The sequence below is a fragment of the Microtus pennsylvanicus genome, chromosome 13 (assembly GCF_037038515.1).
Source record: "Microtus pennsylvanicus isolate mMicPen1 chromosome 13, mMicPen1.hap1, whole genome shotgun sequence".
NCBI classification, from domain to species: Eukaryota; Metazoa; Chordata; class Mammalia; order Rodentia; family Cricetidae; genus Microtus; species Microtus pennsylvanicus.
This window is the reverse complement of record NC_134591.1, coordinates 71,232,338-71,246,057: the sequence shown is the minus strand read 5'-3', so window position 1 is coordinate 71,246,057 and position 13,720 is coordinate 71,232,338. Positions and strand designations below refer to the sequence as shown.

Below are 13,720 nucleotides of genomic sequence, written 5' to 3'. Positions count from 1 at the left end.
TGATCATATTGGGAAGAGGGACAAAGGCATCCAATAACATCCCCAAGTCCATCTCTGGGGTCCAGATGTGAGGTTAATGCTTAGGTAGAGGCCACAGATGTGTACATCTGAGGAGTCCAGGTCAAGCTGCGGTCCTGCCCACTGTTGACTCATCGTTACCTCTCCTGTAAGAACACTTTCTTCCCTTGCTGGCCCAAGCTTTAGGTTCTCCCTTCTCCCAGCCTGAGATTCCAAGGATTCCAGAGTCCACTGTTTCAATAGTTCGATACCCAGAGTGAGAGAACAGTGTCTTTAAACCATCTTTGTCCCTGCTAGGAGGTTACAAGACCAAGACACCAGGAGGAGGCCACCCTGCTGGGAACAAGTCTGTAGCCTGGGAGGCTCATGGCTTTCCTCCCACAACTGCCTGCTTTTTAACTGTGCAACTCTGGGCAAGCAACCTATCATCTGTGTCCTGTTAAAATACAGACCATTCTGCCTTCTGAGCAGGCGCGAAGATTTGTGGGAGAAAATCCATATGAAGTCCTGTCCAGGAGACCCGCTACATAGGACTGGGCACTGCTCTTCTAAGCCACCACCTACCCACAGTCAATCGTCTATTGGCTGCTTGGCACCGTGAGTCCTCTAGGCCATTCCGACCTGTTTCCTGAAAAACAACCCCACAAAATGAGGACCATCACACCTGTTTGAGGGACAGAGAAACAGTGGGGCACAGAGGAACACTTCCATCAGCAGGGGCTGGACGTAGCTCAGTGGGTAGAGCATTTACGTAGAATGCAGGAAGCCCAAGGTTCAATCCCCAGCACCACACAAGCAATACCTGTGAGGTGACAGCAGACAGATCGGAAGTTCAAAGCCATCCTTGGCTGTTTAGACAGTTTGAGATCAACTTGATCTATAAAATACCCTGTATAGAAAGGTGGGGGAAGGGAAAAGTAGGGAAGGTAGGGAAGGAAGAGGAAGAGGAGAGGGAGGGATAGAGAAAGGAAATGGGGCTGGAGAGATAGGTCAGTGGCTAAGGCTGCTTTTCTAAGGACCTGAGTTCAGTTTCCAGCTTCCACATGGGACAGCTCACAGCCATCTGCTCTTCAGGGACTCTACCATTTCTGGCCTCTGAAGGCACCTGCACTCACATGCATATATAAACACATGCACGCACCTGCACTCACATGCACATATAAACACATGCATGCACCTGCACTCACATGAACATATAAACACATGCATGCACCTGCACTCACATGCACATATAAACACATGCATGCACCTGCACTCACATGCACATATAAACACATGCACGCACCTGCACTCACATGCACATATAAACACATGCACGCACCTGCACTCACATGCACATATAAACACATGCACGCACCTGCACTCACATGCACATATAAATACATGCACGCATCTGCACTCACATGCACATATAAACATATGCACACATCTGTACTCACATGCACATATAAACACATGCACACACCTGCACTCACACGCACATATAAACACATGCACGCACCTGCACTCACATGCACATATAAACACATGCACGCACCTGCACTCACATATAAACACATGCACGCACCTGCACTCACATGCACATATAAACACATGCACGCATCTGCACTCACATGCACATATAAACACATGCACGCACCTGCACTCACATGCACATATAAACACATGCACGCACCTGCACTCACATATAAACACATGCACGCACCTGCACTCACATGCACATATAAACACATGCACGCATCTGCACTCACATGCACATATAAACACATGCACGCACCTGCACTCACATGCACATATAAACACATGCACGCACCTGCACTCACATGCACATATAAACACATGCACACACCTGCACTCACATGCACATATAAACACATGCACGCATCTGCACTCACATGCACATATAAACACATGCATGCACCTGCACTCACATGCACGTATAAACATATGCACGCATCTGCACTCACATGCACATATAAACACATGCACGCATCTGCACTCACATGCACATATAAACACATTCACGCACCTGCACTCACATGCACATATAAACACATGCACGCACCTGCACTCACATGCACATATAAACACATGCACGCACCTGCACTCACATATAAACACATGCACGCACCTGCACTCACATGCACATATAAACACATGCATGCACCTGCACTCACATGCACATATAAACACATGCATGCACCTGCACTCACATGAACATATAAACACATGCATCTACACACAATTAAAAATAATAAAACTAGGGGCTGGAGCGATGGCTCAGTGGTTAAGAACACTGGCTGCTCTTCCAGAAGACAGAGATTTGGTTCCTGGCACCGACAGGGCAGCTCACAGCCATCTGTAACTCCAGTTCCAGGTGATCCACTGCCCTCTTCTGGCTTCCACAGTCCCCAGACATGCATACATGTGTGGTACACATAAGCACATGTGGGGGAAATACCTATGCACTTTAAATAATTTAAAAATCATCATAATAAATAAATTTAAAAGGAAGTAGACCATACAAGAACTCAAATATCCAGGAGCCACTGCCTTAGGATGGGAGACAACACAGGGGCTCTCAATCTCCAGGGTCGTGCAGTTGATTTTCAAGGTCACGGTGACTTGGACATCTGTCTGGGTGCCTCCCTAGATGCATTCAGGATCTAAAAAAAAAAAGATTTTTGATTTGGGGGACAATGGTAGAACCCAAATCCATCATGCTAACCAGCTTCTAGGCCATGCTGTTTTGGGGCAATTAGCAAGACTTGTTCAAGAAAGGCTTGAGGGATGATTTACTCAGCAGTGGACGTAAATCTACAGCCTGGCCGGGCCATTGAGAGCTGGAGGAGGTGGCATCTGCAGCTCCTTCAAGCATGGAGCCAAAATGGTGGAAGGAACCCAGTGAACGCTGCTCTGGCTACTGTTTTTAGCGATACTGCAGGCTTCAAGTCCACAGTGAAGAAGGATCTTGGCCACGTAGGAAGACTTTACTGACTCGTGCTCCCACCTCGGGATGTTTCCTGCCCTCACCTCCTTCCACCCCAGGAAGAAAACACCAGGACAGGCTGCTGTCTCCTATGGCAACCATGAATTTCACAGTCAATTTCGCCATCAAATTCATAGGCACACACTACTCACGCTTATTTTATTTCTTAAACCTAAACAGCATAGCCCTTCATGACAAGACTTGGAAACTCCTTCCAGGCCAGGACCCCTTTCACCAACCACAGCAAGCCTTGTTCTTTCCTGAGTCCTGGTGTTACTGCTGCTGATCTGGGCTCACCTGGAACATGGTCCAAGGTCAAAGAGGAAACTGACCTCCGCAAGAGACCTTGAATGTGGAGGCATTCTTGTCTCCTAGGAGTCGCAACCTCTTCATCTCTAAAGGGAGTAATGGTCCCGTTGTCATGGTGCCTGCTGAAGAAACCTGTGGTCCTGACTTCAGATCCCCACCACCCGTGTCAAAAGCCAGGCACCGCGACCTACATCTCTAATCCCAGTGCCCATTGGATGTGCACAAGTGAACGTGGGTATGAGACCGAGTGTGGGTGCATGAGTGTGTGATGGTGTGTGGCAGTGTGGTCTGTGTGTGTGAGACCCGTTGTGTGTGATTGTACATATGATTTTGTGTGGGTGCATCAGTGTAAGCGGGAAGGCACGAGCGAGTATTGTGTGAGTTCATGTATACACAAGTGTATGAGAGTGTGATTCTGTGGGCAGGCACGAGTGTGTCAGAGCATGTCAGTAAAGACTGTGTCCCTGTGACTATGTGAGTGTGACGTGAGTGTGTAAGATTGTGTAAGTGTAAACGATGGTGTGATTTCATGTGGTTCTGTTGAGCACGCTTGTGTGAACATGTGAGAGTCTGTGTATGTTTTGAAGGTGAGAACATGTGTGGAGGGCAAGTGTATATACACATACACTGTGTATGTGCAAATTCATGTCGCTGTGTGTGTAAGTGAGTGAGACTGTGCTTGTATACATCTGAGAGTGTGTATCTGGATGTGTATAGATGTGAGCTGTGAGTCTGTGTGGGAATTGCGCATATGTAAGACTCCATGTATCTCTGTGACTGTGTGTTGGGATTTGAGTGTGTGCGTAAGTGTGCAATACTGTGCATGTATGAGAGTGTGTTAGTGTGACTGTGATTACATGAGAGGAAGAGAGTTTGAGGGTTGTGTGATTGTGAGTGCGATTGTTTAACACTGTTGTGCGTGTGTGTCAGTGCGAACATGTGTATATTTGAGGGTGTTGTGAGTGTGTAAAAAGGTGCGTGTGAGCACAGGGCTGTGATGTGCGAGTGTGTTTGTGAGGATGTTTATAAATGTTTGAGAGTGTGATTCAATAAATGTGTGTATGTGTGTGTGTGCAAGGGTGAGGGGGAATGTTGTGTGAGAAGTGTTTATTTGAGTGTATAAGTATTGTGAACACAAAGGAATTTGAGTCTTTTTTTGTTTGTTTGTTTTTTGAGACAGGGTTTCTCTGTGTAGCCTGGCTGCTCTGGAACACACTCTGTAGCCCAGGATGGCCTTGAACTCACAGAGATCCACCTGCCTCTGCCTTCTAAGTGCTGGGATTAAAGGCGTGTGCCACCATTGCCCAGTATGTTTGAGTCTTAATGTGAATATGTGAATGTGTGAGTTCGTGCGTGTGACTGAGTGTGAGTTCGTTTGAACTTAGGAGGGTCTGAGAGGATGATTGTGTGTGAGTGTGTATTTTGAGACAGTTTCACTATGTAACTGAAGCCGACTTTGAATTCACCTCCCTCTGACTGTTTAGTGCTGGGATCCAGCAGTGAGCCCCCACATTTGGCCCATACACTCTGAACCTCAGTTTCCCCATTGGCCAAACCAGGGTCAACTCATCTCTGACCTTTGCTCTCCAAAGATCCACACACTTCCCCTCATGTGTGGGCACATGAAGGCACTCACTCTACATGAAGAGGGCACACATCTGTCTTCCACGTTTCTCCAGTGTCCCCATCCCTCATTCTCCACACCAACCTTCCTCAGTCCTGGATTTCACTTACCACGGTCACCAGGGTTGCGAGCTCCACCCTGGGAAACTGAGCTGGGCACAGCAGAGGCCTAGTGGATGTGGATGCAAAGATGCCTGCTCAGAATGAGCCTGTTGATCTGTGTGGCAGCCACGTGAGGGCTCAGCCTTCCCCTGGGGCTACCATGAGAGTTCTCAATTTATCCTGCCCGAGCACGCAGAAGACCAGATTGGTGGCAGGCAGGCGCATCCACAGAAGCCTGATATAAGCTTCCAATTATCTTTTAATTTCTCTTCTGTCTTCGTTTGTTCATTTCGGTTTTCTCTAAACAGAGACTTTTAAAAAAAAGTCTGTAATTTATGGCCTTTAGGTAGCGTTTGTTCACCTGCAGATGGAAGCCTGAACTAGAATCCTAAAACCCTGGAAGGGAGATGCTGCCTCCAGGGACCCCAGAGTCTCCTTTCTTCTGCCTTCTCTGCACGAATTGTGGCTTATGACCTTCCCGATGAGCAATGCTCAGCCTTGACTTCCCTATCCCTCTGTGCTCTGACCTTCCTGGAGCCCCCCCCCCAAAAAAATAGACACTCCCTCCTCTTGAGGACCATGAGTGACAGGCCCTCTTCTCATGGCTGCATTCTCTGCTCTGGTGGCCTCCCTGTAACAGAGGAGCAATACAGCCACATCTCAAACATTCACAAGTAGAGCGCTGAGAGGTGGAGACCACCATTTCATGTGTGAGCATGCGCTCTGACCTGACCAAAAGCCCACCTGCTTCAGCTGACAGCCCCTCCCTTGCTGGATCTGCTCCACTAAGTCCAGGTCTACTGGGCCACTAGGAGTCAATCACACAGAAGACAAACGCCTTGCTGGGGCCTTTGGATAGAACAAAGCCTGGGAAACAGGCTGAGGAAGGAAAGGCCAGTTCAGAAGGATGAAGAGCTCAGTGAGGCACCATGGAAGGACCCAGGGAGGCCTGGAGTTTGATTGAACCTGGACATAACACAGAAGGGTAAACTGAGGCTGTGGAGTAGAGGGTCACCCTGATAAGGGAGTAAGGATCCTAGGAGGCCAGCAAGATGGCTCTGTGGGTAGAAGCTCTCAGTCAAGCCCGGCAAACTGAGTTCAGTATTCAAGCTTTACACGGTGGGAGGAGAGAACAGACTCCTAAGGTTGGCCTCTGATCATCACATGTATGCTATGGTATGTATGTATACACACGCGCTCACACACACACACACACACACACACACAAGTGTAGCGTTTTCCACGATCAGAGCCCTCAGAACCAAGTTCCTGGACCCTCCAAATGGATCTTATTTTCACTTTGCAGTCAGAAGACAACACCAAAAGAAGAGTAGACCGTGTGCAAAGGGCGTCTAGGCAGCTCAGCCACCTAAATCCTGGGCACGGATGGAGGGTTCCGCGGAGCAGGGCTGGGCCCAGCTCTTGCTCACTGACTTGGAAACTCCCTTGCAGCTGCGACCTCTGCACCCACGCGTGAGAACCCTTAGAGGACCCTGGTGTGTGCGGGGAGGAGGGACAGGAGCAGCTGAGACTCCCAGAGAAGCAGGGATAGGAACAGCTCAGACTCCTAGAGCTTTAGCAACAAGGGGCTTCCCACATGTTAACTACAACCTGAGCCGGTCCACCTGCCGTCCCTCCCCCTCCACTTCTCAGATAGGGAAATGGAGGCATAGAGAAGGAAAGTTGCTCCCCTGAGGTCACATGGTGAATAGCAAACTTGGGCAGATTGGGTCCACGGTCCGCAGTGCTGATGTTAGCGTGCATGTGGGTTCGGGTTGAGGGATGTCCATCCTCCACCGACCTCTTTGCCTAGGAGGTTGGCTCCTCCTAAAGAAGAGGGTGTGTTTTAGCGTCTCACTTTCTCTGATGCACTGCATTTCCCCATCTGCTTCAGGGCTGGTTTCTCCTCAGCTTGTCAGACCCAGATGGTAGAAGCGGTCAAGAGCCTGGTCAAGTGGCTTGGCTGCTGGCCCAGGCTCAGCCTCCCCCACTGCCTCCTCGCCTGGTCAGTTAAATGTTGGCCCCTCTGTTGGGGCCAGGACCGTCCCTACTGGCCCAGGACCTGTGGCTCCACCTGCCCCAGGAACCACGACAAAAGCTGCCCAAGCCTCCCACCCAAGCATTTGCAAAAGAGAAAACAAACACACTGCACACAGAATCCAGCTGCACACGCTTCCAGGTATCGGGTGACAGATCTTCTCGGAGCTTCCTGCCTCTTTGATACTCCGAGTGCTCTCCAGCCGCGGCAGGAGGCTGATCTCGAGCTCAGGTTAGGACCTCTGCCCCCCAACTTCAGGGAAAGATCGAAAGAGGCCAGCAGTGACCTTAACCATCCCTTGCCCCAGTGCCACCTCAGCCAACACAAAGTCACCTCTGCTCCAGGAACTCAGCTAGCCAGAACCGGCTAGGGACTCCCTCCCACTCGGCAGCAGGATCCAGGAACTGGTCCTCATTGGGCAATCATTAATCAGATTCTTGGCATTCCTCTGTCCCTGGCCAGCATGCTTCCCACCGGAGCTGGAGCAGAGACCTACGACTGGCATTTGGACATGCAACTGACCAGCAAGGTGGTGCTGTCCGCAGCTGCGCTGCTCCTGGTGACTGCGGCTTACAAACTCTACAGGTCCAGGCCTGCCCCAGCTGGGCAAACAGGGAGAAATAACAAGGCAGATGATGACGCAGAAGGCTGGGGGCAAGCTGCCTTCCAGAGGGCTTCTCCAGGGACCCTGCCAAGGGGGACAAGACGCAGGAAGACCAGCAAGGGGGCTGGGGCCCCACTGGATGGCAGCTTGGAGGACCCGGGAGACTCCTGCCAAGTGGTCACCCCCAGATCTGGGGAGTTCACAAGGAAAGGCTCTGGTGAGAATCAGGGAGGGCAGAGCCCAGACTCTCAGCAGGTGCCTCCTCCCTGCGGTGGCCAGGAAGAAGCCGGAACAGCTGTTAGAGGTAAGCCCAGCCCTCCCCACCTCCCCCATTTGGGCTGTGAACCCATAAGTTCCCCAGCCAGACTTGCACCAGGAGTGGGCTGCTGCTGGGTGGGTGACAAGAGCTCTCCATGGCCAGACAACAGACCCCCAGAGCAAACAGGGTCTGGGGACCCGGGAGCCCCCAACTGCTGCACTGATCCCACAGTAGTGAGCAGTGACATGAAACAGAGCTGGGCCTTCACCCATGTGACAGGGGTCAGCAGAGGAGAGGCTGGGGCCCTCCAGGCTGCTGCAGACATGGGCCTGGCCACGCAGCAGCGGGAAGGAGCCACCAATGCCTCCTACACCTTCTCGTCCGTGGCCCGGATCCGGATGGAGGAGAATATTATACAGAAGGCAGAGGGACCGGGGCCCAAGCTGAAGGGCAGGGTATATGACTATTTTGTGGAGTCCACATCCAAGGCTGTCTCCAGGCCGGTCCCCTTCACGGCAGCTCTAACTGATGCTCCATCCCCTGGGCCTGGGCCAGAGCCCCTGGTCACAGGAGCCAACTCCAGAGACCCAGCTGATAATCCAGAGAATACAGCTGAAGTCACGACCCCACCTCCTGTGCCATCCCCTTCCACACCAGGCTTCAGCAGAAAGGTGAGTCTCCTGCAGATCGCTGAGAACCCGGAGCTCCAGCTGCAGCCTGAAGGCTTCAGGACGCCCCCTCCTGCCCACCTGGATCAGAAAGCTCAGATAGATTCAGCCTGCAGCCATGGGGAGCCCCATGTGCAACTCATAGCTGGCACCAATTTCTTCCACATCCAGCTCACCCCGGCTTCAGCTCAGGAAGTCCACCTGGACCTGGGCAATTGCTTCGAGGTGCTAACCTTGGCCAAGAGGCAGGGCCTAGAGGCTCTGAAGGAGGCAGCCTACAAGGTCATGAGTGATAACTACCTCCAGGTCCTCCGCAGCACAGCCATCTACGGGGGCCTGAGTGGGACAGAACGAGAGCTGATCCTCCAGCGACGGTTCCGTGGCCACAAGCGCCTGGTGGTGGCCGATGTGTGTCCCCAGGAAGACAGTGGCAGCCTCTGTTGCTATGACAATGTGCAGGATGCCTGGCACCCGCTGGCCCAGCTGCCCGTGGAAGCCATGTCCCGGGGTTGTGCTGTCTGTACTCTCTTCAATTATCTGTTCGTGGTGTCTGGCTGTCAGGGACCCGGGGGCCAACCCTCCAACCGTGTCTTCTGCTACAACCCACTGACTGCAATTTGGAGTGAGGTGTGCCCACTGAACCAGGCCCGGCCGCACTGCCGGCTGGTGGCCCTTGAGGGGCACCTCTATGCCATTGGAGGTGAGTGTCTGAACACCGTGGAGCGTTACGACCCTCGAGTGGACCGCTGGACCTTTGCCCCGCCACTCCCGAATGACACATTTGCCCTGGCACACACAGCCACAGTGTGCGCCAATGAGATCTTTGTCACTGGAGGCAGCCTGCGCTACTTGCTACTCCGATTCTCAACCCAGGAGCAGCGCTGGTGGGCGGGCCCCACGGGAGGCAGCAAGGACCGCACCGCTGAGATGGTGGCCGTCAATGGCTTTCTCTACCGCTTTGACCTCAACCGTAGCCTGGGCATCAGCGTGTACCGCTGCAATTCCAGCACCCGCCTCTGGTATGAGTGCGCCACGTACCGCTTGCCCTACCCTGAAGCCTTCCAGTGTGCCGTGGTGGATGATCATATCTACTGTGTGGGGCGCAAGCGCATGCTCTGTTTCCTGGCCGACCACATCTCGCCCAGGTTTGTGCCTAAGGACCTACAGGGTTTCCCTGCTGCACGGGGCACCCTCCTGCCTACCGTCCTGACTCTTCCTTTCCCTGATATGCCTCAAACCCCTGTCTAACAGCCCCTCTGCGGTGCTCCATGGGGATGCAGCAAAACTCTCTGCCCATCACTCTGGATAAGAGGTAGAGGCAGGAACACGGCAGCAGGGTAGAAAATTATCTCTCCACCATAGGCTACAGGGCCTTGGGGGAATTCTTGCACCTCCGTGGTTGGTTGGCAGGCAGGCTGAAACTGTGAAGCCAGGGCCCAGCATTCCAGGACAGTGGGTGTCCACAACTGTGTGAGCGACAGACCAGCACTGTACTTCAAATTAGAATTCCCGGCAGGGGCTATTTCAGGACCCCACTGAAACTCAGGACCTTAGGCTTATCCTGATCACAGTTTCAGGTGCCGGGGACCCCTAGGGATCCCTGAAGCTGCTTGGCTTTCTGTGATTTACCACAGACCAGCATTGGGACCCACTTTGAAGCATCTAGAAGCATCTAAAGCATAGGTGGGAACAACTGAGGGAGCAGGTTTGGGCAGGAGCAGGAAGGAGCTCAGGATAGCCCAGAGGTTCAGCCAGAAGGACTGGCAGAGCTAAAACTGAAGGCACCCACGGGGACACCTGTTTGCGGAGCACACTGACCGCCGCCCGCTTTTCTTTTTCGGTTGCCTCCAGTTCTGTGTGCTGGAAGGAAGAGAAGCCTCCATCTGAGCACAAGTTCTATGTGATTACTAGATGAACATTAGTCGTTGTGCTGCCGAAGTCTTGGGAGATGGGGTCCGGATGTGGTTCTAGACTCCCCTTTTTCCACTCCCACCTGACCACAGCACTCTCCTCAGAGTTCAGAATCCTCTCTGCCTGCAGGCCAGGACGGCCACCACTATTCAGCTCATCAGCACGGTCCTCTCCATGTCTGTAGCCATCCTGTCTGCCAGGTCAGATGGGAAGGAACAAGGAGAAGCAGGTCCAGGATGGAACTAAGGAGAGGGAGATCCCAGTGGAACTTCCAAGGAGACCCAATTCCAAGAGGAAGACAGAGGACCTGGTCTCACCTTTTACTCTGCCATGCCCGTGTTCCATTCTGAGGGAGACAAAAACCAACTTTTTGATGCTCTTGAAACCACCCAGGAACCACGAGGTGTGAGTCACATTTGGGGTGGGCCTGACAAGGAGGAGAAGCACACTCTGGGCTCTGTGTCCCTTTAAAGGCCTCCCCAGATCCCACTGATGACCAAGCAGATCCATGGGTGGCCACACAGCTGCTAGAATTGCGGCTGGGGAACTTTTTGGAAGATGCAGGATTGGAAAGTAGATCAAGGAGGCGGTTGTCATGGAGATGAGAAGAGGTTTTTGTTGGACCATGTAAGGTGACTATCCCTGGCTGAGGACCTGGGAGGAGGAAGCAGCTGACTGATTCTCGAGTGAGAACTGAATGAGAAAGGCTGTCTGGGCCATGGTGGGTCTTCAGGGAGGGAATCCTGCCCTCTGCCAATGCCATGTCAATACTCGGGCATCAACCTCTGTGGGAGGGAACGCTTCAGTAAAGAGAGTCAAAGAAAGTTGTGGGATATTCGTACGCCGTGTGAAAATGTATTGCTATGATTGGTGCAATAAAAAGCTGAACAGCCAATAGCTAGGCAGGCGGTATAGATGGGACTTCTAGGCAGAGAGAGAACTCTAGGAAGAAGGCAGAGCCGCTAGCCAGATGCGGAGGAAGCAGCGTGGGCAGTGCAGAGAGATGATGAGGTAATGAGAAACCTGACAGAAAGTAGATTAAAATACATGCACTAATTTAAATTATAAGAGCTAATGGGAGAAACCTAAGCTAAGGTCGGGCTTTCATAATTAATAATAACTCTCCATGCCATTATTTGTGAGCTGGCAGCCCAAAGAAAAATCTGATTACAAAAAAAAAAAAATCTGATTACCTGGCATGGTGGTCCCAGGTCAAGACAAGGTGCTTTTGGAAGATACCTCCAGATCCCAGGCATAAGCGAGCCTATGTCTGAGGGCAGCCAAGCTGAGAAGACCTCAGAAGGGTCTGGGATAGATTTTATCCAGGAGAAGAGGGAACACACTTGAGACACTTTCAGAAGCCTGAGGCACACCAATGGTAGGAACCAGCGAATAGTGAGTGCGGTCTTTATAGAGAGAGGGGCCATTGAGACCCGTCTGTTGTGCTTCCCTTATGCTCTGTGGGGCAGACATCACTAATCAATTCCTATATCCCTGACTTCCAAACTGTTCAAAACAGAAACCCAGCAATCATGGCTGGTACATCAGAGCTGGCTTGTCGAGGAGCTGGTTTGGGGGATGGAAGGGGTTACAGTGGAGCCAAGTAACCCAGTGAACCCAGCTTAGACACGGTGGTCAGAGTTCACTGGTGAAATGAACACGTGCCTGCTGTTTGGACTGGGCACGGCTCTGTGGCTGGGGAACAGGGTTCCAATGGAGGAGAGCAGGCTGGTTCGTCGACTGAGCACAGAAAGAGAGACTTTGAACTTAGCTCAAGTAACTGCTAAGACAAGGGCAAAGCCAGGGAAGTGCTCTGATCAGCCTCCTGATGAGATGGTGTCTGAGGAGGAACTGGGGAGATGCACTGAGCAGGAAGGGGAATGGTTCTGCCACAAAGGCTGAGGAAGGGAGCTGCTTCTGAGGAGGATAACCACAGGGTGGAAGAGGGGTAGACGACAGATCTGGGAGAAGCCAACTTGATGGCAGCAGCCGGCACAATTACCAGGGAGTCACAGGTACCATGTCCCTGTCTGCAGCTGGGGGCAGCCAGCTGGCATCTTCTTCCCGTGGGCTCGGAGTCTAGGCTGACCACTTGACTTTGAGGAGTAGACTGGGGTCTACCGACCTCCTGGCCTCAGCTTCCGCATGACCTAAGTGTCAGCAGGCTCTCTGAGGACCGTCTGCCTTGCTTTTTTCTAGTAAGAGTTCTTACTGCTTTTAGGGGGAGTAAAATGACGCTTGAGTTACTTTCCATGTTAAGCCAGAGACAATTGGAAGATAGAGAAGGGCATAAGAAAACTCATTTCTGCCACCCAAAGACATCTCCTGCTGGGGTGCGTGCCCCTCGGGTCCCTTTCCTCTGTTTGTGGGTTTTGTTTGGATTGGTTTTGCTCGGGTGTGTTTGTGCTGAACATACAATTCTGCTGCTTCCTTCTGCACACGGTGTTTTCAGAATAAGCATCTTCCGTGTTATTACAAACCCTGGGTAAACATCATTTCAATAGTCACAGAATATTCCAGCAAGTGAACGCATCTCACTCTGTTTAAACAGGCTCCCCTCCCTTTGGGCCTGTGGATTTGTCCCCCCTGTTGATTTCTTTTTCTATCATAAATAAAATGGTCTTTGTTTCCTTATTCTTCTCTGAAGCCTCCCCCAGAATCAGAGAAGACAGCTCAAGTCCTATCTGGAAGCCCACGGCTGCCAAAACAAACATAGCCTCTAACATTTATCCAGAATTGGGGCTTTGCCCCTTTCGAACCGTAGGACACACAGCTGACCTTGGGAATGCTCAGTGCCCAGATATCCTTCATACAGGGTTCTCAGTGCAGTGACGTCATCAACATTACACCAGCTTCTGTACACAGCTCCTCACTATCACTGCCCCGTTTACAGGTGGGAGTCTAAGGAAAAACCTTCCCTAGAGGCAAAATTTGAAGACTTCATTTCTTTAAAGTGTGCTAGAGGGACTGGGGGTGTGGCTTGGTTGAGCGCTTGCCTAGCAGGCATGAAGCCCAGGATTACCTCGCTGACCTCGCAATAACTGGGCGTGGTGGGACCCTGTGTACAAACTCGGCCCTTGGGAGGTAAAGCTAGGAGACTCAGAAATTCAAGGTCATCCTTGGCTACATCGTAAGTCTGAGGTCAGTCTGGGATTCCTGAGACCCCACTAGATACGCTAGACAAACAAGAGTGCTGGAA

At 51.8% G+C, this 13,720-nt stretch overlaps 1 protein-coding gene across 1 annotated transcript; it reads left to right on the top strand.

Annotated features, from left to right (window-relative positions):
• Positions 1-7,542: 7,542 nt before the first annotated feature.
• On the top strand, positions 7,543-13,155 carry Klhdc7a (kelch domain containing 7A). The gene has a single exon (XM_075945927.1). The coding sequence runs from the start codon at positions 7,543-7,545 to the stop codon at positions 9,856-9,858; it is 2,316 nt and encodes a 771-aa protein (XP_075802042.1). The 3' UTR covers positions 9,859-13,155.
• Positions 13,156-13,720: the final 565 nt, after the last annotated feature.

What these genes read in the sequence shown, in the direction of transcription:
- Klhdc7a (XM_075945927.1), top strand. Translation starts at nt 7,543, where the DNA reads ATGCTTCCCACCGGAGCTGGAGCAGAGACCTACGACTGGCATTTGGAC.